Source organism: Hemiscyllium ocellatum, chromosome 39 (genome assembly GCF_020745735.1).
Source record: "Hemiscyllium ocellatum isolate sHemOce1 chromosome 39, sHemOce1.pat.X.cur, whole genome shotgun sequence".
Classification (NCBI taxonomy): Eukaryota; Metazoa; Chordata; class Chondrichthyes; order Orectolobiformes; family Hemiscylliidae; genus Hemiscyllium; species Hemiscyllium ocellatum.
The window spans coordinates 38,293,479-38,316,981 of NC_083439.1; the positions used below are offsets into that span (position 1 = coordinate 38,293,479).

The 23,503-nt window shown below is 42.3% G+C and overlaps 1 protein-coding gene across 2 annotated transcripts in view; it reads right to left on the minus strand.

Annotated features, from left to right (window-relative positions):
* Positions 1-23,503, minus strand: part of adamts17 (ADAM metallopeptidase with thrombospondin type 1 motif, 17) — a 692,427-nt gene that overhangs the window by 56,094 nt on the left and 612,830 nt on the right. For both annotated transcript variants that reach the window (XM_060853375.1, XM_060853373.1), the window contains one exon: positions 17,213-17,365. In XM_060853375.1, coding sequence (XP_060709358.1) covers positions 17,213-17,365 — 153 coding nt within the window. The remainder of the gene's footprint in view (positions 1-17,212; positions 17,366-23,503) is intronic.

The following is a 23,503-nucleotide window of genomic DNA, read 5'->3' on the forward strand; positions in this document are numbered from 1 at the left end:
GTCAAGGAACTCCGCAACTACATTCAGGACATAAACTATGCCCTCCAAAATCTCCACAACTTTAAGTTCCCTGACCCCCAACACTTCATCTTCACCATGGACATCCAGTCTCTCTACACCTCCATGAGGAGGGTTTCAAAGCTCTCCGCTTTTTCCTGTCGCACAGTCTCCCACCACCAACACCCTTATCCGCTTGTTGGAACTGGTCCTCACCCTTAACAACTTTTCCTTTCAATTCTCCCACTTTATGCAAACCAGAGGAGTGGCCATTGATAACTGCATGTGTCCAAGCTATTCTTGCCTCTTTGTAGGATATGTGCAACAGTCCTTCTTCCACAGCCACCCTGGCACCAGCCCCCAGCTTTTCCTCTGCTACATTGATGACTGTATCAGTGCTGCCTTGTACTCCCATGAGGAGCTAGAACAGTTCATCTACTTCACCCACACCTCCTATCCTGACCTCAAATTCACCTGCAACATCTCTGCCACCTCTCTCACCTTCCTGGATCTATCCGTCTCCATTTCTAGTGACCGACTCAGCACTAGTACCTATTTCAAATCAACTAACTCCCACAGTTACCTTGACTACATCTCCTCCCACCCCCTCCTGCAAAGATCTGTCCCACACTCCCAATTTCACTGCCTCTGCCATATCTGCTCCCAGGATGAGTAATTGCACTCCTGAACATCCCAAATGTCCTCCTACTTCATGGACTGCAATTTCCCCTCCCTGTGATCAACAATGCCCTCAACTGTAGCTTCTCCATTTCCCACACCTCTGCCCCAAAACCGCACCCCAACCAGAACAAAGATAGAGAGCCCCGGTCCTCAAATTCCAACCTACTAATACCAAATGCAGCGAACCATCCTCCAGCATTTCCCTCCACCTGCAGTCTGACCCCACTACCAAAATGATATTTCCTTCCCCACCCTTATCCCTCACGAAGTCCACACTTCCCACCAAACTCTCCTCCACACCTGGCACCTTTCCCTATGGCAGGTGGTGCAAAACCTGTCCTCACACCTCCCATGTTACGTCAGGAGGTTCTACACCTACCCTCACACCTCCCATGTTACGTCAGGAGGTTCTACACCTACCCTCACACCTCCCATGTTATGTCCGTCCAAGGACCCAAAGAACCATTCCAAGTCTATTTCCTCTAACGTGATTTATTGTACCCATTGCTCCCAATGTGGTCTTCCTCTACACCAGACAGACTGAGCGCAAACTGGGGATTGGTTCAGGGAACATCTATGGTATGTACACTTCAATCAACTCCATCTTCCGGTTGCCAGCCATTTCAACTCCCCCTCCCACTCCCTCAATGACATGTCCATCCTGGGCCTACTCCACTGTCAAAATATGGCCACACGCAAACTGGAGAAAGAACACCTCATCTTCCGCCTTGGGAGCTTACAACCATATGACCTTAATAGAGAATTCACCAGCTTTCAAATCTCTCTACCAAACCTCGCCTCCCCACACCCCAGGCCTCATCCCATGCCAGCCTTCCTTCTCCACCCTGCCTCCTTGACCTGACCTAACCTGTCTATCTTCCTTTCCACCTCATCGCTCCATCCTTCCCACTGATCGATCACATTCACTTCCCAGCTGCACCCACCTATCACCACCCCTCCTACCTTTCTCCAAACTCCACCCCCCCAATCATCTGTCACACCCCTGATGAAAGGTTCCAGCCTGAAATATTGACTCCCCTGGTCAATATGCTGTGCTTTTTCCAACTCCACACTTATTTGCAGAGGGATTAGAGTAAAAATATAAGGAAGGGGAAGTCTCATTGCAACTGTTCAAGGCATTGGTGAGACAGCAACTGGTATACAGATTTGTTTCCTCACTTTAGCAGGAATGTACTGACATCGGAAGCAGTTCAGAGAAGGTTTAGTAGGTTCATTCCTGGGATGAAGAGTTTGTCATAATGTGCAGCTTGAGCCTATACGCAGTGAAGTTTTGAGGGATGACAGTCAATCATATTGAGACAAACAAGATCCCAAGAGGGCTTGAGGTGGATACCGACAGAATGTTTCCTTATGTGGAGGAATCAAGAACTGGGGACAGTTTTTAAAAAAACGAGGAAGAAGTGAGGACTGCACATGCGGGAGATCAGAGTTGAGAGTGTGGCGCTAGAAAAGCACAGCAGATCGGGCAGCATCCGAGAAACAGGAGAATCGCTGTTTCAGGCATTATCATGCTCATCATACGGGTTTATGCCTGAAATATCAATTCTCCTGCTCCTCAGATGAATGCCTGACCTATTGTGTTTTTTCAGCACCACACTTTACAACACAGTTTAAAAATAAGGGTCTCCCATTTAAGACAGAAATCAGAATACATTCTTCTCTCTGAAATTTGTTAGTTTTTTAAATTATCTTCCAAAGACAGCAATGCTATTCAAGGTTGGGTTTGTCAGTTTTTGATTGATAAAGGCAGGAAAATGCAGTGAAGGATACGAGCAAATCAGCAATCATCTTACAGCATGGTAGAGCAGGTTCACCAGGCCGGATAGGCCACTCCTGCTCTTCTTTCTTATGACCATATGAACTTAAACTAATATCCCTGTGCCCACAGGTCTACACTGGCCTCCATTCTGCAAATGGTTTGATTTTCAAATAGTCAAATGTGTCCCAAATCTCCCTTGCCCCACCCCTTCTTATCTCTGTAACATCATCCAATGCTACAAGCTCAGAGACCTCAAATCTGGCCCCTTGCACATCCGTATTTGTCTTTGCTCAATGACTGATGTCTGTGATTTTGGAATACCTTCCCTAACCTCTCTTTCTTCTCCCCTAAAAGGCTCCTTCACACCTATCTTTTTGATCCCTCTGTCTTAATCTCTCTTTATGCAGCTCAATGGCAAATTCTTGCTTGTTAAAACTCCTGTGAAGTGCCTTGGGATATTCTACTATGTGAATGGCACTACATAAATGTAATTGTTGTTGATACTTCTATAAATAGTGTTGAATGGTTGGAAGTACCATACTAAGTTATAAACTAAATTAAGAAACTTGAATTGTTTCATATGTTGACCCAATAGCTTGAAGGGCATTTCACTGAAATGTATTTCTCTAGAAACAGGAGATTGTAGATTAGATTACAGTGTGGAAACAGGTCCTTCGGCCCAACAAGTCCACACTGACCCTCCGAAGCACCACCCACCCATTCCCCTACATTTACCCCTTTACCTAACACTACAGGCAATTTAGCATGACCAATTCACCTAACCTGCACAACTTTGGACTGTGGGAGGAAACCGGAGAATCCGGAGGAAACCCACGCAGACACGGGGAGAATGTGCAAACTCCACACAGTCAGTCGCCTGAGTCGGGAAATGAACCTGGGTCTCTGGCGCTGAGAGGCAGCAGTGCTAACCACTGTGCCACCCACTAAATTTGTTAATTTATACTCTGGATAGTTGGTTTAATTCAATAATTAAATGTGCTTAATAGACTAATAAAAAGTGCACAGCACATTATTTCCAAGACTGTATCATTCAGAGCTCTCCATGGTACAAGTCCTAGGTTACACCAATTATAAACTTAATGCACTTTCCTATAAATAAATGTTTCACACAGGTAATTAGGAAAATACCTGCAAGGCATAAAATGTGGCAAAGAGCACAGAATTGTAGTTAAAATATAGGCTCTAGCTTTAAAATAAGAATATTTTGTATAAAATAATATGAACAAGTAAATTCCTGGTATGATAACCCCGGGTGTAATTTCTCTGTAAACCATCTTCTTAATCCCCTCTTCTCTCCACCCTCACGTCCTATAACAAATGCAAGGAACTCATGGATGCCTTTATAATGAAGGGTGAGATAACTTTGCTGCATTGTCCCTGTCTTTTCTTTCTACTCGCATACCTGGCCAAATGTCTTTTAATAATTCAATTCTTTCTGCTCTTCCTCAAAAGAACTCACATCCTACTCTTCCTGCCCTCTCTGAGCTCATCTGTTCCATGAGGGTCAATTCCTGTTTTCTCAATCCTACTCCCACTAAACTGCTGGTCACCTAACTTCTCCTCTGAGACCCCATGTTAGCCAATAGTGTAAATGCTTCTTTCTCTTCAGAAGACCCTCTCGTCTTTAATTCTGCTGTCAACATTCTGTCTTCAAGAAAAAATCTTTACCCGATTGTCCTTGCAAATTATCTTCCCTCTTCAATCTCCCTCTCATTTTTAAAGTAATCTAAACTCTCTCACAGCTCTCCCAGAAAACCATGTCAGATTCTCTCCAACCATATCTCTGTCCCTGCTACAGTCTAAAATAACTCTTTTTAAAGGACAGAATGTAATTTGTGACTATGTGACTGTGACAAAGGTAAGCTGTTCCTCCTTGTGTTCCTCCAGCACAACCTGCAACCTCAGATTGCCCGGTTTATACCCCACTCAACCATAACCATCCAGCCAGAGAATCAGCCCTGGTTCGATGGAGAATACAGGAAGGCATACCAGGGGCAGTAAAATAGATTCCTGATATTTAGGTGTCAACTTGGTGAAGCTACCAAACAGGGTTCTTACATGACATATGGCATAAGCACAAAGTGATAGACAGAACTGAATGATCCCAAACCAATCCCAAACCAATGGATCAGACCTAAACTCTGCAGTCCTGCCACATCCAGTCATGAATGGTGGTGGACAATTAAACAATTCACTGGAGAAGGAGGCTCCATAAATATCCCCATCTTCAATGATGGAAGAGCCCACACATCAGTTCAAAAGATAAAGCTTAAGCATTTGCAGTGTCAACTGAATGATCCATCTTGGCCTCCCCCAGTGGTAATCATAATCACAGATGCCAAGACTTCCGCCAATTTGGTTCACTTCACATGATGTCAAGAAATGGTTGAAGGTACTGGATACTGCAATGGCGATGGGCCCTGACAACATTCCGGCAACAGTACTGAAGACTTGTGCCCCAGAACTTGCTGCACCCTTGGCAAGTTGTTCCCGACCAGTGACAACACTGGCATCTACACAACAATGCAGGTATGTCCTGCACACAAAAAAAAGAGGACAAATCCAACCCAGCCACTACAACTCCATCAGTCCACTCTCGATCATCAGTAAAGTGACGGTAAGGTGTCATCAACTGTGTATCAAGCAGCAACTGCTCAACGATGCCCAGTTTGGGTTCCAGCAAGTCCACTCATGAGGAGGTTGAACAGTTCATCACCTTCTCCAACACCTTTCACCCTGACCTCGAGTTCACATGGGCTATCTCCAACACCTCCCTCCACTTCCTGGAGCCCTCAGTCTCTGTCTTCAGCAACTGACTGAACACAGACATCTATTTCAAACCCGCTGGCTCCCACAGCTACTGCAACCTCAGATTGCCCGGTATATCCCTCACTCAACCATAACCATCCAGCCAAGGAATCAGCCGTGGTTCAATGAACAGTGCAGGATGGCATACCAGGAGCAGAAACATACATTCCTGATATTTAGGTGTCAACTTGCTATCACACACACCCCACCCCCACGTAAATAAATGATCCTTACTCCCAATTTCTTCACTGTATCTGCTCCCAGGAGGAACAATTTCACCCCAGGACATCCCACATGTCCTCCTATTTCAAGGTCTGCAATTACTCTTCCCGTGTGATTAGCAATGCCCTTCATCACATTTCCTCCCCTTCCCGCACTTCCGTCCTCAAACCCCACTGCACCTCTCCAAACCGGAACAAGGATAGAACCCCAGGTCCTCACATTCCACCTCACAAATCTCTGGATACAGCATGATATCCTCCACCATTTTCACCACATACAGTCAGACCCCAGCACCAAAGATATATTTCCCTCTCCACCCCTAGCTGCATTCCACAGAGATCATTCCCTCCACGACTCCCTCATTAGGTCCACGCTCCCCACCACCAACCCTATACACTCGTCACCTTCCCTTGCTGCTGCATGAGGTGCAAAACCTGCACCTCCACCACCTCCATCCAAGGCCCTGATGGATCATTTCAAATCCAACAGAGATTTTCCTGCACATTTACCGTATCTGTTCCTCTCAATGTGGTCTCCTCTACATTTGGGAGACTGACAGCGAAGCAGTTCAGGGAACATCGCCGGTCCGTACTCACCAAACAACCCCACCACCCTGTGGACAACCACTTCAATTCCCCTACCCACTCCCCCAAAGACATGCAAATTCTGGCCCTCCTCCACCGTCAAATTAAAGCCACCCAACAACTGCAGGAAGAACATCCCATCTTCTGCCTCGGGACCCTACAACCACACGGCATCAACGCTGACTTCACCAGTTTCCAAATCTCCCCTCCCCCCACCTCATCCCAGATTCAACCCTCCAAATCAGCACTGCCCTCTTGACCTGACCTACCTGTCCATCTTCCTTCTCACCTACCTGCTCCACCTTCACCATCGACCTACCACAATCACCTCCCACCTGCATCCACCTATGGCCATCCAACCTACTTCCCTCAGCCCCACCCCCACACCCATATTTGTCTATCAGCACCCTTCCCCCTCCACATTCCTGATGAAGGGCTTATGTCCAAAACATCGACTCTCCTGCTCCTCAGATGCTGCCTGACCTACTGTGCTTTTTCCAGCTCACCAATTTTCGACTCTGACCTCATTACAGCCTTGGTTCAAACAAGGAGAAAAGAGCTGAGTTCCAAAGATGAGGTAAGAGTGATAGCCCTTGACATCAAGAATAGAATGGTGCTGGAAAAGCACAGCAGGTCAAGCAGCATCCAAGGAGCTGGAAAATTGATGTTTTGAGGCAGGAGCTCGTCATTAGGAATCCTGATATCCCTTGACATCAAGCCCACAACTGCCAGAATGTGGCATCAAGGAGCCTTAACAAAACTAATCAATGGGAATTGGGAAAAAGGTTTCCACTGGTTGGATCTATACCTGGCACATAGGCAAATGGTTGTGGTTGTTTGAGTGGGGATGTTTGCCAATTACTGCACAATATTCAGCACCATTCGCAACTTCTGAGGTACTGAAGAAGTCCATGTTCAAATGCAACAAGATCCAGGCTTGGGCTGACAGGTGGTAAGTAATATTTGTGTCATACGAATGCCAGACAATGACCATGTCCAAAAAGAGGCAATCTGGGTACTGTCTCTTAATATTCAATGGTGTCACTATCACTGAATTCCCCACTATCGACATCCTGAGGGTTACCATTGACCAGAAACTCAACTGGACTCACCACGTAAACAGTGGCTGTAAAAGCAGGTCAGAGGTTCAAAATACTGTAGCAAGTAATTCACCCTTTGACTCACCAAAGCCTCTGTACCATCCCCAAGGCACAAAGCAGGAGTGCGGTGGAATAGTCACCACCTGCCTAAATGAGTGCACTTCTACCAACACTCAAGAAATTGACACTATCCAGGACAAAGTAATCCATTTGACTGGCAGTACCTTCACAAGTGTTCCCTTCCTCCACCATAAGTCCTCAATTGCAGCAGTGTGTACAAGATGAATTGTTCCTTCGACAGCATCTTCTAAACCTACAACCACTTCCATCTAGAAGGACATTGGGCAGCGAATACCACCACCTCCAAGCCACTAACCATCCTAACTTGGAAATATATCACCCTTCTTTCACAGTTGCTGGGTCAGAATCCTGAAATTCTATCACTGAAGGGTCTACCTACAGCACACAAGTACAGCTCTGGTTCAAGAAGGCACTTGCCACCACTTTCCTAAGGGCAATAGATGCTGGCCCAGCCAGCAACAGCCATGTCCCATGATTGAAATTTTAAAAAAAAATCCTGCTGCAGAGTCTGTTGCCTAACTTTTCAAACTTGCTTCCATTGCTACCTCTCTATTCATTGCCAAAGAATCACTTGTGTTGGTTTCCCTTTCAGTTCCTGCACTGTTACCTCTGGTCATCTGTCCATGCCTCCACCCTTAGCTTCATCCAAATACTGCCCTTCAATGATGTCATCTGAAAGCACAGTAATAGTTTTTGCTGATAACACTTTGCTCAACCTCACCACTGCCTCTCCCTCTCCCAATCACTCCATTGTCGCTTATCTGACATCCAGTATTGGAAGAGCTAAATTGCCTGTAATTAAATATTGGGAAGACTGAAGACTTGATTTTGTTTCCTGCTTGAAACACTGTACTTGAACTACCAAATCCACCACTGGAAGCCATCTGCAATTAAACCAGTCTGTTCAAAACCTAGGTGTCACATTTTATCCTAAACTTCCAATCTTATATTTGTGCCACCACCAGGAATTTATATTTCGATCTCTCATGTCATCACCTGAATTCACTCTGGTTCCACTCATCTGCTGCTGAAACTAATCTTTGTTACCTCTGAGATTTGACTAATCCAATGGACCCCTGTCTGATCACTCCCCAGAAAGCTCTAGTCATCCAAAACAGATAACATGAAAATTAGTTTGTGATTAATAGTGAGGAGTATAGCCTTAAGTTACTGGGTTGGTTATGATGGCTGAGAGAAACTGAGGACTGCAGATGCTGGAGAGTTAGAGTCAAAGTGTGATGCTGGAAAAGCACTGCCAGTCAGGCAGCAACCAAGGAGCAGGAGAGTCGACGTTTTGGGCACATAAGAATGTGTCCAATAGGTCACCAGCACTATGAAACAACCTTCCCATTTTTATAGAATGTAAAATCATTTGCTTGTATTTAAATGTGTAGATTAGAAGTATACAATGAGAATATGAGGTTCCCTTTCAGGCTAGTCAGACACAAAGGCAAACACAGCTTGTAAAGTGCTCTTAGCGAATCACATTCCTGATGAAAGACTTATGCCTGAAACGTCGATTCTCCTGCTCCTCGGATGCTGCCTGACCTGCTGTGCTTTTCCAGCGCCACACTTTTTGACTGGTTATATTGGCTGGTCAGTGCAAAATGAAATTCAAACCGAATTACTACACTTGGGCAGTACAAACAAGGCAAGGAATTACATGATGTCCAGTAGGATCCTAGGAAGTAGTGAGCATTGGACGAACACCAGTCCTTTAAGGTAGCAGGAGAGGTGAATAAAGTGGTAAAGAAGGCATATAGGTTACTTGCCTTTATCAGCTGAGGCTTAGAGTTTAACAGCGGAGAGGTTATGCTGAAATTGTATAAAGTAAGGGTCAAATGTGGGAAAATGGGCTTAGAAAAGTCAGGTGCTTGTTTATGACCAGAATATTCACTATGGGCCAAAGGGTTGCTTTCTGTGCAGTAAGTCTCTGTTACTCTAAACCTTGTTACCTATGTCTCAACTTATAGCAAGTCCCAATCTACAGTCAACTCTGTGCTCACTGACTTGTATTGGCTCCCACTCAAGCAACCCTTTGTATGCATAGATAATGGGATAATTGCAAAAGGATACTGACTTACAGAATTGCAGAATTCAACTTCCAAAGCAGTAATTAAAATCCTAATGAACACAAATTGAATTTTATTTACTTTGTCATTGCAAATCAAAACTGTATTCCAAACAGTAGCATACAAATTCACTAAGAGCAATGCACAACATTACAGCTGTGTTCATCTTTGTGTCTGACTAGCCTGTGCCTACTTCTTGAAAGGTGGCCCCATATTCTCAGGGTATACTTCTAATCTACACATTTTAATACAAGCAAATGATTTTGCATTCTATAAAAATAAAAAGGCATTTCACAATGCTGGTGACTTATTGGAGATGAGTTGTGTAGTGCACTGCTTCAATGATTTCAGTAGCCAAAATAAAATTCTTGTTCTGGTCTCGGATTCTGGAAGCTCCTTCCTGCATTTACCCTGTCTAGTCTTGTTAAAATTTTATAGGTTGTTCTGAGGCCTCTCTCATTCTTTTAAACTTGAATGAACAATAACCTAACCAATCTTCTTGTATCGGTCCTGTCATACCAGGGATCAATCTGATAAAATTTCATTGCACCTCTTCCATAGTCAGAACATCAGATTAGGAGACTAAAACTGAACACAGTACTCCAGGTGTGGTCTCACCAAGGTCTTGCACAATTGTAGCAAGACACTCCTGCTCTTGTACTCAAAACCTCTCGCGATGAAGGCCAACATACCATTTGCCTTCTGTATCGCCTGCTTACTTTCAGCAACTGGGTACAAGTACACCCAGGTCTCACTGCACTTCCCCATTTTATCACCATTCAGATAATAATCTGCCTTCCTATGTGGATAATCTTACATTTGTCCACCTTATACTTCATCTGCCATGCATTTATCACACACTCAACTTGTCCAAATCACACTGCATCCTCCTCACAGTTCTTGCTTTGTATTTGCTATAAAGGGAGTTCTAGTCGATGTTCACTAGACTGACACTGGGCATTGCAAGAGTGCCCTGTGAGGAATGATTGTTTCAACTAGAATGTGTTCACTGGAGTTTAGAAGGATGAGACGGGGGATCTGATTGAAACCTATAAAATTCTGTGTGGGCTGGACAGACTAGATGCACCCCAAATACCCTTCCACCCAAGCTTTGTATTATCTGTAAACATGGAGACATTGTATTTCATTCCCCCATCTAAATCATTAACATATATTTTGAATAGTTGGGGTTCATGCACTGATCCCTGATACATTAGACACCGCTTGCCACTGGAAGATGATACACTTATTTCTGCTGTTTGATTCCTGTCTGCCAATCAGTTCTCTATCCATGTCAGTACACTACCCTCAATCCCACACACTTTAATACATTGAGTGACAGAATCTTATGTGAAATATTACAGGAACAGTTGCACTCCAATCTGTGTCTGTCTTTGCCAGATCATGGGATTACTGGGAAATAACAAATATATCCCAACAGAATGTTTTTGAGCTTCTGCTAGCAAATACACAGATGGAAAAATAGACAGGGGATTAATTTACAACGTGACTGACATGTGTGAAGTAACAACAGGGACTGTGTTTAGTTTCAGTCAGCTTAGCCTTTCAGTGTCTGCAACGACTATCTCAATAATATTGCCACTGTCACCTGGGTTTTGTCACATTAAATTTGGGCTTTTTAATTTGTTACTTGGTTTTGATTGGAAATGAATTGAGACCATGGCCCAGAGATTACGGTAGTGTTGAAGTGGAACAGATTACAGAAAGATAGAGACCAGGAGCAGGAGTCGGCCATTTGACCCTTCATGCCTGCTCTGTCATTCAATATGATCATGACTCATCCTCTGTTTCACTGCCATATTCCAGCTTACCCCCACATAACCTGTGACAACATAAAAATCTAAAATAATTAAAAATCTCTTCTTGAATACATTCAGGGACTTAGTCTCCGCCACTTTCTGTGGTGGAGAATTCCACAGGCTCAATATGGCTTGAATGATGGAGTCTAACCTCATCTCAATCCTAAATGGTCTACCCTGTATCCTGAGACTAAGTACCCGAGTCCAAGACTCCCTTCAACCAGAGAAAATGTCCTCCTCACATCTAGTTTATTCAGTCCTGCTAGAATTTTATACATTTCAATCTGATGCTCTCTCATGCTTCTAAACTCCAATGAATCCCTGCTTAGTCAAATGAGTCTTCCCTCATAGGAGGGTCCTTCTGGTATGAGTTGTGAGCCTCCACTGCACTTTCTCCTTGTAGCTAGTGATGAATGAATGAAGGATTTATTTATTGTCATATATATCTAAGAAGATACAGTGAAAAGTCTTCTGTCACCACAATCCAGTGCCATTTTGAGGTACAAAAAGAATTTAAGAAAAGAACTTCAATAGAATCCATTTTCACTTGCTGGGATCCCACCCATGCCACCAGGCCTTTTGTAAGTTCCCTGCTCTGGGTCTACTGCATCCAGGCATTCCCACTCCAGGAACCGACACACCGCAGTTGACAATCCACCTCTGTCAAGAGTCCACCCTCTAGGTCCACCAAGGTTAGGAGTCCCCACTCTGCCATTGTTCCAGACAACATCCTACTGTCATTCCAGGACTCCACACATTGGGTCGACAAAGCCAGAAATCCCCACTGACAGTGCTCCAGCCTCCTGCGATGTCCGAAAGATGAAGAAATGGAACAAATGACAGAAAGGAGAGAGAAGCACATCCTTCCTTAGATATTTTTAGTTATACTCAAATCCTCTTGTAATGAAGGCCAACTTACTATTTGCCTTCCCAACTGCTGGCAGCAGCTGCTTGTCAATTTGACTGATGTGTAAGGATGCCCAGATCCATGTTTCCTAATATGTCACCATTAAATCATATTCTTCCTTTCTGTTTTTTTTACACTGAGGTGTATAACTTAATTAGCAAAATTGTACTTCACCTGCCATGTGTGCGCCAACTGACTCAACTTGTCTACATCACCTTAGGCCTCCTTGTATTCTGCTCACAACTCAGAATGTTGCTCAGTTTTCTGTTTTCAGCAAACTTGGAAATGTTGCATATGGTTCCTTCATTTATATATACACATCATGAGGAGCTGGGGCCTGAGCACTGATCTTGCAATACGTTACTGGTCATTTCTCTGCCATTTGGAAGAAGCCAGTTTCTGATCTGTTTCCGTCTGTAAACTAATTATTGATCAATGCTAATATATTCCCCTCTATTCCATGTGCTTTATCTTTACCGACTACCGACATGGATAGAGCAGGGACAGGAATGATTGCTACAGCTCTGTGGTTTAGATATTTCAGTATGAGTAGGGAAAGTGGTAAAACAGGGGGAGGTGTGGCATTGTTAGTCAAGGACAGTATTACCAGGACATCTATTGAGGTACTATGAGCTGAGGTTAGAAACCGGAAAGGAGAGGTCACGCTGTTGGGAGTTTTCTACAGGCCTCTGAATGGTTCCAGAGATGTAGAGGAAAGGATTGCAAAGATAATTCTGCAAAGGAGCGATAATAATAGGGTAGTTGTTATGGGGGACTTTAACTTTTCAAATATCGACTGGAAATACTATAGTTTGAATAGTTTAGATGGATCAGTGTTTGTCCAATGTGTGCAGGAGGGTTTTCTGACACAATATCTAGACAGGCCAACAAGGGGCAAGGCCACACTGGATTTGGTACTGGGTAACGAACCTGGCCAGGTGTTAGATTTGGAAGTAGGTGAGCACTTTGGTGGTACTGGCCATAATTCTTAATTTAGCAATGGAAAGGGATAGGTATGTAATGGAGGATAAGAGTTAAAGCTAGGGGAAAGGCAATTACTATGCGATTAGGCAAGATTTAGGATGCATGGGATGGGGAAGGAAACTGCAGTGGCTGGGCATGATTGACATGAGGAGTTCATTCAAGGAACAACTACTGAGTGTCCTTGATAAGTTTGTACTTGTCAGGCAGGGAGGAAGTTGGCGAGCGAGGGAGCCATGGTTTACTCAAGAAGTTGAATCTCATGTCAAGAAGAAGAAGAAGAAGACGACTTATGAGGCATGAAGGCTCAGTTAGGGCACTTGAGAGTTATAAGTTAGCCAGGAAGGACCTAAACAGAGAGCTAAGAAGAGACAGGAGGGCAGATGAGAAGTTGTTGGCAGGTAGGATCAAGGAAAACACTAAGGCTTTCAGGTATGTCAGGAATAAAAGAATGACGAGAGTAAGATTAGGGCCATTCAAGAACAGTATTGGGAAGTTGTGTGTGGAGTCACAGCAGATAGGAGAAGTGCTAAAGGAATATTTTTCATCCGTATTCACACTAGAAAAAGACAACGTTGTCAAGAAGAGTACTGAGAAACAGTTTACTAGGCTAGATGGGATTGAGGTTCACAAAGAGGAGGTGTTAGCAATTCTGGAAAGTGTGAAAATATATAAGTCCCCTGGGCCAGATGGGATTTATCCCAGGATTCTCTGGGAAGCTAAAGAGGAGATTTCAGAGCCTTTGGCTTTGATCTTTACATCTTCATCATCTACAAGAATACTGCCAGAAGACTGGAGGATAGCAAATGTTGTCCCCTTGTTCAAAGAGGTGAGTGGAGACAACCCTGGTAATTATAGACCAGTGAGCCTTACTTCGGTTGTGGGTAAAGTGTTGGAAAAGGTTATAAGAGGAATAATTTGATTAGGGATAGTCAAAACGGTTTTGTGAAGGGTAGGTTGAGCCTCATTAACCTTATTGAGTTCTTTGAGAAGGTGCCCAAACAGGTGGATGAGGGTAAAGCTGTTGATGTGGTGCTTATGGATTTTAGTAAAGTGTTTGATAAGGTTCTCCATGGTAAGCTATTACAAAAAATAAAGAGGCATGGGTTTGAGGGTGAAATTGGCTAGCTGAAAGAAGGCAGAGGGAGCGATTGACTGGAGATGTTCATCATGGAGTTCAGTTACTAGTGGTGTACCACAGGATCTATTTTGGAGCCACTGCTGTTTGTCGCTTTTAAAAGTGACCTGAATGAGGGCGTAGAAGGATGGGCTAGAAAATTTGAGGATGATACGAAAGTTGGTGGAGTTGTGGATATTTCCAAAGGGTATTGCAGGTTACAGGGGAATATAGATAAGCTGCAGAGCTGGGCTGAGAGGTGGCAAATGGAGTTTAATGTGGAAAAGTGTGAGTTAACTCACTTTGGAAGGAGCAACAGGAATACAGAGTACTGGGTTAATGGTAAGATATGGTAGTGTAGATAAGCAGAGAGATCTTGGTGTTGATGTGTATAGATCCCTGAAAGTTGCCACCCAGGTTGACTGGGTTGTTAAGAAAGGCATTTGGTGTATTGATTTTTATTGGTAGAGGGACTGAATTTCGGAGGTAATGTTACAGCTGTACAAAACTCCAGTGCAGCTGCAATAAGAGTGTTGCATGCAGTTCTGGTCACCACATTTTAGGAAGGATGTGAAGCTTTGGAAAGGGTTCAGAGGAGATTTACTAGGATACTGCCTGGTATGGAGGGAAGATCTTATCAGGAGAGGCTGAGGGACTTGAGGCTGTTTTTGTTAGACACCACATCCATTGGTTTTCCCTTATCTATATGTGTGGGTTACCTCCAGAAATCAATATAACAGCTCAGTGTCTCAACTCCATTATGTTTCCATGTTACGTAACTGGGAAAGACCAACCCATACAGTCTCAGCAGTATGTCAAGCAACAAGCCATAAAAGAGAAGTTGGAGGTCTTCTAAATGGATAGTGGATATAGATGCAGAATGGCATCTAAGTTGAATGAAATTACTGCTGGATGCATTCTGGAAGATGAGGGAAAAAGGGTGGAATTTTCATCCACCAGGAGGTGGCAAGTGGAGAAAATAATAAAAATGGAAAATCCCTAATGGCAAGTTTAAACACCAACCTGAACTGTTCAAATTCAAACCATGAGAAATTCATGCTGCGCATGTTAATGGCGGAGAAAAGCTAAAAATAATTTGCAAACATCTCAGTGAAGTTTCTCAAAAATGTGAGTTACCTGCAACCCGTACCCTAATGCTGCAACAAAAAAATCCTTGAAGTCGATGAGTAAGTTTCTCACTAACATCCAAACATGTTTATATGAAGCCTTGGACTGGACTGGTGCTTCTGAGTAAAAATTTTTAAAATGTTGTGACCTCACCTTCCCCCAAGCTACTTGTTCTGGAGAATTCTCTGCAACACACAGAAAATACCTTTTGTTGCAAATGTTTGAAGTGGAGACACACCCAAGGGGTAAAAAGAGGGTCCTGAGGGATGGATTACAGAATGGAAGGAAAGGCTTCAAGATGTGGATTAATTGTCTTGGAAGAGAATCCAGAACTGATGAAACGTTAACATCCCAGAAGATTATAGGCCTGGAAGAGGTTACAGAGATAGCACAGAACAAGGTCATAAAGGCCTCTGAATATCAGGATCAGAATTTAACGTTTGAGGTGTTGCCAGTGCTCTGAGCACAAAGGCAATGTGTGAACAGGACTTACTGACGGGAGGACAGCAGAAATTTAGGTGACTTTAAGTTTATGGAGGGTGGAAGTTGGAAAATAGGCTAACCGTGCTTTTGAATAGTTGGCGTTTAGAAAAGCAAGAATGGAGTTTTCAGGAACAGATAGACTGAGATCGGGGAGGGGGATGAGTGATGTCAGAGCATCATTATTTGCATTAGAATAATAATATTTGTATTTGTATGAGTCTGTTCCCTCAGGTAGATGTAAAAGTTCCCAGTGCATGATTCCTCAACTGGCATTGTTAAAACTGCTGCTCTAACAGTAATTATCTTAGTTCATTTTGGAAATTAACCCCACTCCACATTCATCAACTTCCCTCAGACCTTTATGGCTGTACCTTCTGCACCCCTTTTGAATTATATTGTCTAAATTACTGCCTTGAGTTCCCGAAAGACTTTCCATGAGGCAATATTTTTGTTTCTTTGTAGATTTAATTTCTTCATGCTTCATAGCTTCAAATAACAGATGTTGCCTTTTGGAAGAGGGGTGGATATTCTTTGAGACATGCATTGTAAAATGTTCAGGAATAATAACCTGAATTTAAATACAAATCCAAGATCTCCCCCCAGAGATCTTTGAACTTTCTCTAAAATGCATAATGTTTAAAATCGAAGTAGAGGCAGAAATTGCTGAAGAAATTCAGCAGGTTTGGCAGTATCTGTATAGAGAGAAACAGGATTAATGTCTTGTGCTCATTTGATTTTTCTTCAGAACTTTATCAAAAATGCTGAACAATTCTTAGAGATTACGTTATAGCTTGCACAACAACAGTCTGGTTTATACTGTGTCTTTATCGAACTGGCCACAAGATTATTGCCTGTGGTGAGTGTCTCCCAGTAATAGTCACATGACTGCAGCAAGCCAGGAGATGCATTGGTGCAATATTTTATTTCTATCCTAAACATCCCCATTTTTATACAAAACAATTGCCCTGAATTACCCAAGTTGGGCGGCAGGGTGGCACAGTGGTTAGCACTGCTGCCTCACAGCGCCTGTAGACCCGGGTTCAATTCCCGACTCAGGCTACTGACTGTGTGGAGTTTGCACATTCTCCCCGTGTCTGCGTGGGTTTCCTCCGGGTGCTCCGGTTTCCTCCCACAGTCACAAAGATGTGCGGGTCAGGTGAATTGGCCAAGCTAAATTGCCCGTAGTGTTAGGTAAGGGGTAAATGTAGGGGTATGGGTGGGTTGCGCTTCGGCGGGTCGGTGTGGACTTGTTGGGCCGAAGGGCCTGTTTCCACACTGTAAGTCTAATCTAATCTAATTATCCACAATGCATACAATTGTGCACATGTATTGCATACAAAATCATGCTGAGCTGTTCATGTGTGTGAGGTTTCTTTTCTGGGGACAGTTGCCACACAGATGCAAGAACATATCGGAATAAAATCACATACCTTTGACCATTCTCCTGTCCGCCACTTGTAGCAGTTTGTGTGGTCCTCGCACTCCTCCTCCTCACTGGGTTTAGTTGCGAGATCACACTTGCTTTGTGGACTGGTGCAGTTCACTGTCCTTAGGTGAATTCCACGACCACAGTCTGTCGAGCACTGCAGGAAATTGTCCACAGTTAATATTTCCATTCTTCTTCCACACATTCAATTTTTTCATATTTTCATGCTCTCATCCAATTCTACAGAATTCAGCTCACTATCAAATTTATCCAGACAAACAGATAAAGCATTTTGTCAAATAAGATTTATAGCACCCAGTTTGCCATGGCTCTTAATTTCAGCTCTGATGAAGAGTCTTTTAGACTAGAAATGTTAGCTTGCTTTCTCTCATGCCTGACCTGCTGTGACCTCCATGCTTTTGCTGGTTCTTTGAATGAACTATTTAATTTGTCTCACTCTCTTGCTCTTTCCTCCAAATTCTTTCTCTTCCTAGGGAGAGGTGATGGTGTCATGATAGGGTCACTAGACGAGTATTCTGGGATAATGTTCTAGGGTCCCTGGTTTGAATTCCATCATGACAGATGATGAAAACTGAATGCAATACAAACCTGGATAGCTTAATGATGACCATGTAAACACTATCAACTGCAATGTGGTTGATTGTTAATTACCGCTCTAGGAAATTAGGGATAGGGAAAAAAATTCTAGTCTGGCCAGATGATGCCCACATCCAATGAATATTGCGAAAAATATTAAAATATCCAGTTCTCTTTTTAAAGTTCCAATTGAATCTGCTTCCACCATGCTTTCAGACAGCATGGTCCAGTCTCTAACAACACACCGAGTCAAAAATAAAACTCATTTAATTCTGGTTCTATTGCAAGTTACCTAAAACTTAGTGGAAAATGTAACAAATTCATCCCCTTCACGAACACCACCACAAATATTAGCCTGGTTATCCTCTTACTTTTATATGATGACCGTCCTGGAGTCAATTTAGGTTTCTATTTGAGATTTTTAGAATTTGTGTGCTCTGTTTTTATCTCAGGATCCTGTCTTGAATTAACTCCTCTCTAAATCAGTCACAATGCTGGAAACAGCATCAGACTGCAGCACTTGGCCAGAGCAGCTTTGAAAATCTGCCAGTCTGAGCCTTGGTACACAATCCGATTTGATATAACAAGCTGTCATTCAAACTCCACCTAACATCATTAAAACTTCATTAATGAATGCCCTACACTGTAGTTCCGAAAGGGGAATAAGGATTAATGGCAGACACAGATAAAGCACCTTGTTTCTCATCACATGCCTTAAACTGAAAATAAAATAAAACAATAGTACAATAAACCTCTTGGAAATTTAAGACGTGTCTTCATTATTGACTAACATCATGGAAACTATTGACAGCTAAGTGTTAGCCAATTGTAGAATTAACAGAGGATTTAACACTGTGAGCTGTATTACCAACACAAGGTCAAAAGGTGTGGTTCTGAAAAAGCATAGCCAGTCAGGCAACACCTGAGGAGCAGGAGAATTGATGTTTCGAGCATAAGCTCTTCATCTTTCCAGCACCACACTTTTTGACTCTGATCTCCAGCATGTGTAGTCCTCACTTTCTCCCAGTTGATTATTACCAACACAGACATGAGAGGCAAGGTATTAAAGTATAGTAATTATCAAATCAAATTGTTAAAAACAAAGAACCTGAAACTGAAATTCAAGTGAAGGACTGGACATGTTCTGCATGAAATTTGGCATTTTTACTTGTTTAATTTGAAAATAAACAACAAAAATTCGACAGCAACACTCAGCAAATAAGCCCTTCATTGCACAAAGTGGCCCGAAAACACCAGTTCTCACTCCCATCTTTAAAGAGCTCCGCTGTCTTACCCCTCCCTACCTCAGAGAAGATTTTTTTTTTCGTGATACAATTCAAAACACTGAATTCTCTGTTGCTTTTATTCTGGCCTTTTGAGCAACTTGAACCTTCATATGTCCAACCAATGGATACCATATCTCCACTTACTTAGATCTTATGATGAATTCTTTGCATTTTCATCTCCTTTTCATCTTATAGTAACCTCAAAGCATGTGTCTTTGATCAAGGCTTTGTTCGCTTGGCATTTTGTTTCAGAAATAAAGTGTCTTGGAATTATTTTCTAAGTTAACAGTGATGTACAAATATAAGTCAAAGTGGTAATAAAGCAATATGAATTCTTCACAGCGAAAGCTGAATTCTAAACTCTGCAGGCTTTGTGGAGCAGCTCGATCACAGTTTTCACATCAGTAGCACTAGTTTCACACTGGCTGTTTCTGCTGACACTGATATTTACAAGACAGCAGAACATTCTGGAAGGGCATTATTAGAGATCACCCTGAACCTTGAGGCCATGCCAGTTGCAATTCTCCAATCATGTTTTAAGGCACTAAAATAACACCAATGATGCAGCACCAGAAATATCCATGCTCTAACGAAAATGACCAGGTTCAAATGTGACATTCAACCTGGGCACATTATCCTAATTTGACATCAGGTCACTGAATCCCCACCTAATTCTTAGTATGACTATTTTCTTAATGCATAATAAATAAAAAAAACTTTCCTTTGTAAACAAAGAGATATGAATTTATAGTGTTTCCAGGGAATTCGACAAATTAGAGTTTGTCTTATAAAGGCTAATTGACACAGTGTGGAGATGCATTTACAATTATATTTGGTACACATTTAGCAATAAAGCTCTTTTGTACTTTGTCTTCTCATTAAATCTTCATCTAACTCATTAAATTCACCTTTGGATGAGAATATTGATTGGAGAAATGCATTTGTGCATAGTGTATTCAGTGGCTTTCTGTTGCTATGTGACTTCTACCTCTGCTGTAAATATTTTCACTACCACTTCTGGTAACCATTAAGCACATTACATGAAGCATGGTATTAACAGTGTCCAGATAAAATAGTATGGATTTTCAGTGCTGTTAGGGAGTCCACACCTCTAAAAAGAAAAGGAAACATTAAAACTGAAGTTTGCATCTTTGAAGTATTGGGTGAGTCAGAATGGCTGTGAATTTGCAATTCCTGCTGCTGTGGAAATGAAAGGAGATTCGAGAGAATTGGATTTTTTGCCACACTCAATGATAAAACTATGAAATAAAACGACTGAGCAAATAAAATAGTAACCCTGGTATCAGTGCTGGGATAAAAGCTATATTATAGACGAGCCCTCAAAAGAATAGCAGAGAGCTCAGACAGCTGAGGTTTTGACGACATACTTTGAATGTTACTAATTAATGGTATGTGTTTAATACTAGTGTTCTGGGGGACAGGAAGACTATTTATCAGAATATGATAAATTTAGCTGGTACCTGTGAATTTGGCCAATTGGAAGATAATCTTGACTGAGATAAGAATCTTCTGTGAACAAGCGATTTTGCTGTGAGAATACAAACATCTTGTCAAGAAAATGATTAACTTACGCAGAAGCTCTGGGGTTGTATATCACCAGCTGGAACATATTGGGGTAAAATTGACGAGGTTTTGCACATGCTGAGACATATTCCAAGCTGAACAACATATTGAAAGAAAGGCTGAAATAGTTGCAGAACAGCCAATGCTGAGAGATATTCCAAGCTGGACAACATATTGAAAGAAAGGCTGAAACAGTTGCAGAACAGCCAGCAAAGATCAAAGCCAGTGGACAGGATGTAAGTATTGAAGAGGACATGGTAGAAAAAGAATAGGACCATTTCCAAGTGAAAGCAAGGTTATAATTACAAAAATCTGAAGAGATGCCAGCTGGTGATTCTAATGATCTATGTTTGTATAAAAGGTTGCCAGTGTCAGATTGAAAAGAGATAAATGATTTGTGACTATTAAAATAGTGAATGCAGTAGGAAGACATCAAACTAATGTGAAGTCAGATAGACGTTGGTATTTTGTGTGATATGGGCTTTGCAGTCACTATAGAAAGTGACTCACAAAAGTGACCCAAAAATTAAATCAGTCAAAGGCATGTTCTAAACTACATAATGGAATGATACTCTAGAGGACATACAAAACTGGGAGTCAAATGCAATAGGAATATTTGGAATTCTAGATAGTAGATGTTAAGTCTTCTGGAATATGTATTTTGGCTATACGTTTGAGAGACTAAATTCAATTGTTTTGTCATACAAGTGGGGCTTGTATTTTATTGGAACAGCATACCATTAGAATGTTGATTTCTTAAGGAACAGTTAGTAGCTAGAGGGGAATTGTACAAACAGATCCTTCTTATGTGGTGATCAGAACAGCACACATTATCCCAGCTGTGGCCTAATCAAATCTCTAGACAATTTTAGTATCACCTCCCTGCTCTTGTATTTAATGTCTTAGCTAATAAAAGAAAGTAACTCATATGCTTTCTTAACCACCTTATCAAAGTTCCCTGCTACATTCAGGGATCTATGAATGTGCACACCAACATTCTTCTACCATATAATGTATCAAAACCTTGCTGAAGACCATGTAGACCACATTAAATGCATTACTCTCATCAACATTCCTGCTTACCTACTTAAAACAAAATTGATAAAATTTGTCAAACACGACCTTTCCTGAACTGAAACAAGCTGAGTGTTCCTGGTTAATCGTATCTCTTCAAGTGTAGATATATTCTGTCACTCAGTATTGGGTATACCGAGATAAAGTGATAGCCCAGAGTGGCATTTTTCACAAAGCATACAGAATCACAGAATACAGAACAGTGCAAAACAGGAACAGGCCCTATGGCCACTGTGGCTGTGCCAACCACAATGCTATTATGAACTAATCCCATTTGCCTCTACGTATACCTCCAATCACTGCCTGTTCATATATCTGTTTAAATGACTCTTAAACATTGCTATTGTTAATGCTTCTATTACCTCTGCTGGGGAGGCATTCCAGGCACCTACAACTTTTGTGCAACCATTTTTCCTTGTACATGTCCTTTAAATTTTCCCTCTGTCACCTTAAACCTGTGCCCTCTAGTATTTGACATTTCCACTCTGGGAAAAAAAAATCTAACTATCCACTCTATCTATGCTTCTCATAATTTGATATACTTCTGTCAAGTCCACCCCTCAGCCTCCAATGTTCTAGCAAAAACATTCCAAGTTTAGGGTGTAGGTTTGCTCACGGAGCTATAAGTTTGATACCCAGACGTTTCATTACCTGGCTCAGTAACATCATAGTGGCAACCTCCAAGTGAAGCAAAGCTGTTGTCTCCTGCTTTCTATTTATATGTTTGTCCTGGATGGAGTTCCTGGGGTTTGTGGTGATGTCATTTCCTGTTCGTTTTCTGAGGGGTTGATAGATGGTATCTAGATCTACGTGTTTGTTTGTGGCATTGTGGTTGGAGTGCCAGGCCTCTCGGAATTCTCTGGCATGTCTTTGCTTAGCATGTCCCAGGATAGATGTATTGTCCCAGTCGAAACGGTGTTTTTTTTTCTCCTTATGTAGGGCTACGAGGGAGAGAGGGTCGTGTCTTTTTGTGGCTAGCTGGTGTTCGTGTATCCTGGTGGCTAACTTTCTTCCTATTTGTCCTATATAGTGTTTCTGGCAGTCCTTGCATGGAATTTTGTAGACGACGTTGGTTTTGTCCATGGGACGTACTGGGTCATTTAAGTTTGTTAATTGTTTTTTGAGAGTGTTGGTGGATTTGTGTGCTACTAGGATTCCGAGGGGTCTTAGTAGTCTGGCTGTCATTTCTATAATTTCTTTGATATATGGTAAGGTGGTTAGGGTTTCTGGCTGTGTTTTTCTGCTTGTCGTGGTTTGTTCTTGAGGAATCTGTGGACTGTATTTTTTGAGTATCTGCTCTTCTTGAATATGTTGTATAGGTTGTTCTCCTTTGTTTTCCGAAGTTCGTCCGTACTGCAGTGTGATGTGTCTCATTGGAATAGTGTTCTGATGCAGCTTCGTTTGTGTGTGTTGGGATGGTTGCTGGTATAGTTAAGTATTTGGTCAGTGTTTGTCGGTTTTCTGTATCCGCTGGTTTGTAGTTCTCCATTGTCCGTTCGTTCAACAGTGACGTCCAAGAATGCGATTTTGTTGTCGGTTTCTTCCTCCTTGGTGAACTTCATGCCTGTGAGGATGTTGTTGATGATGTTAAATGTCTCTTCTATCTTGTTTCGTTTTGTGATGACAAAGGTGTCGTCTACGTAGTGGACCCAGATTTTTAGTTTGATGGTTGGTAGGGCTGTTTGTTCTAGTCTTTGCATTACTGCTTCTGCTATGAATCCTGATAGCGGAGATCCCATAGGTGTGCCATTGGT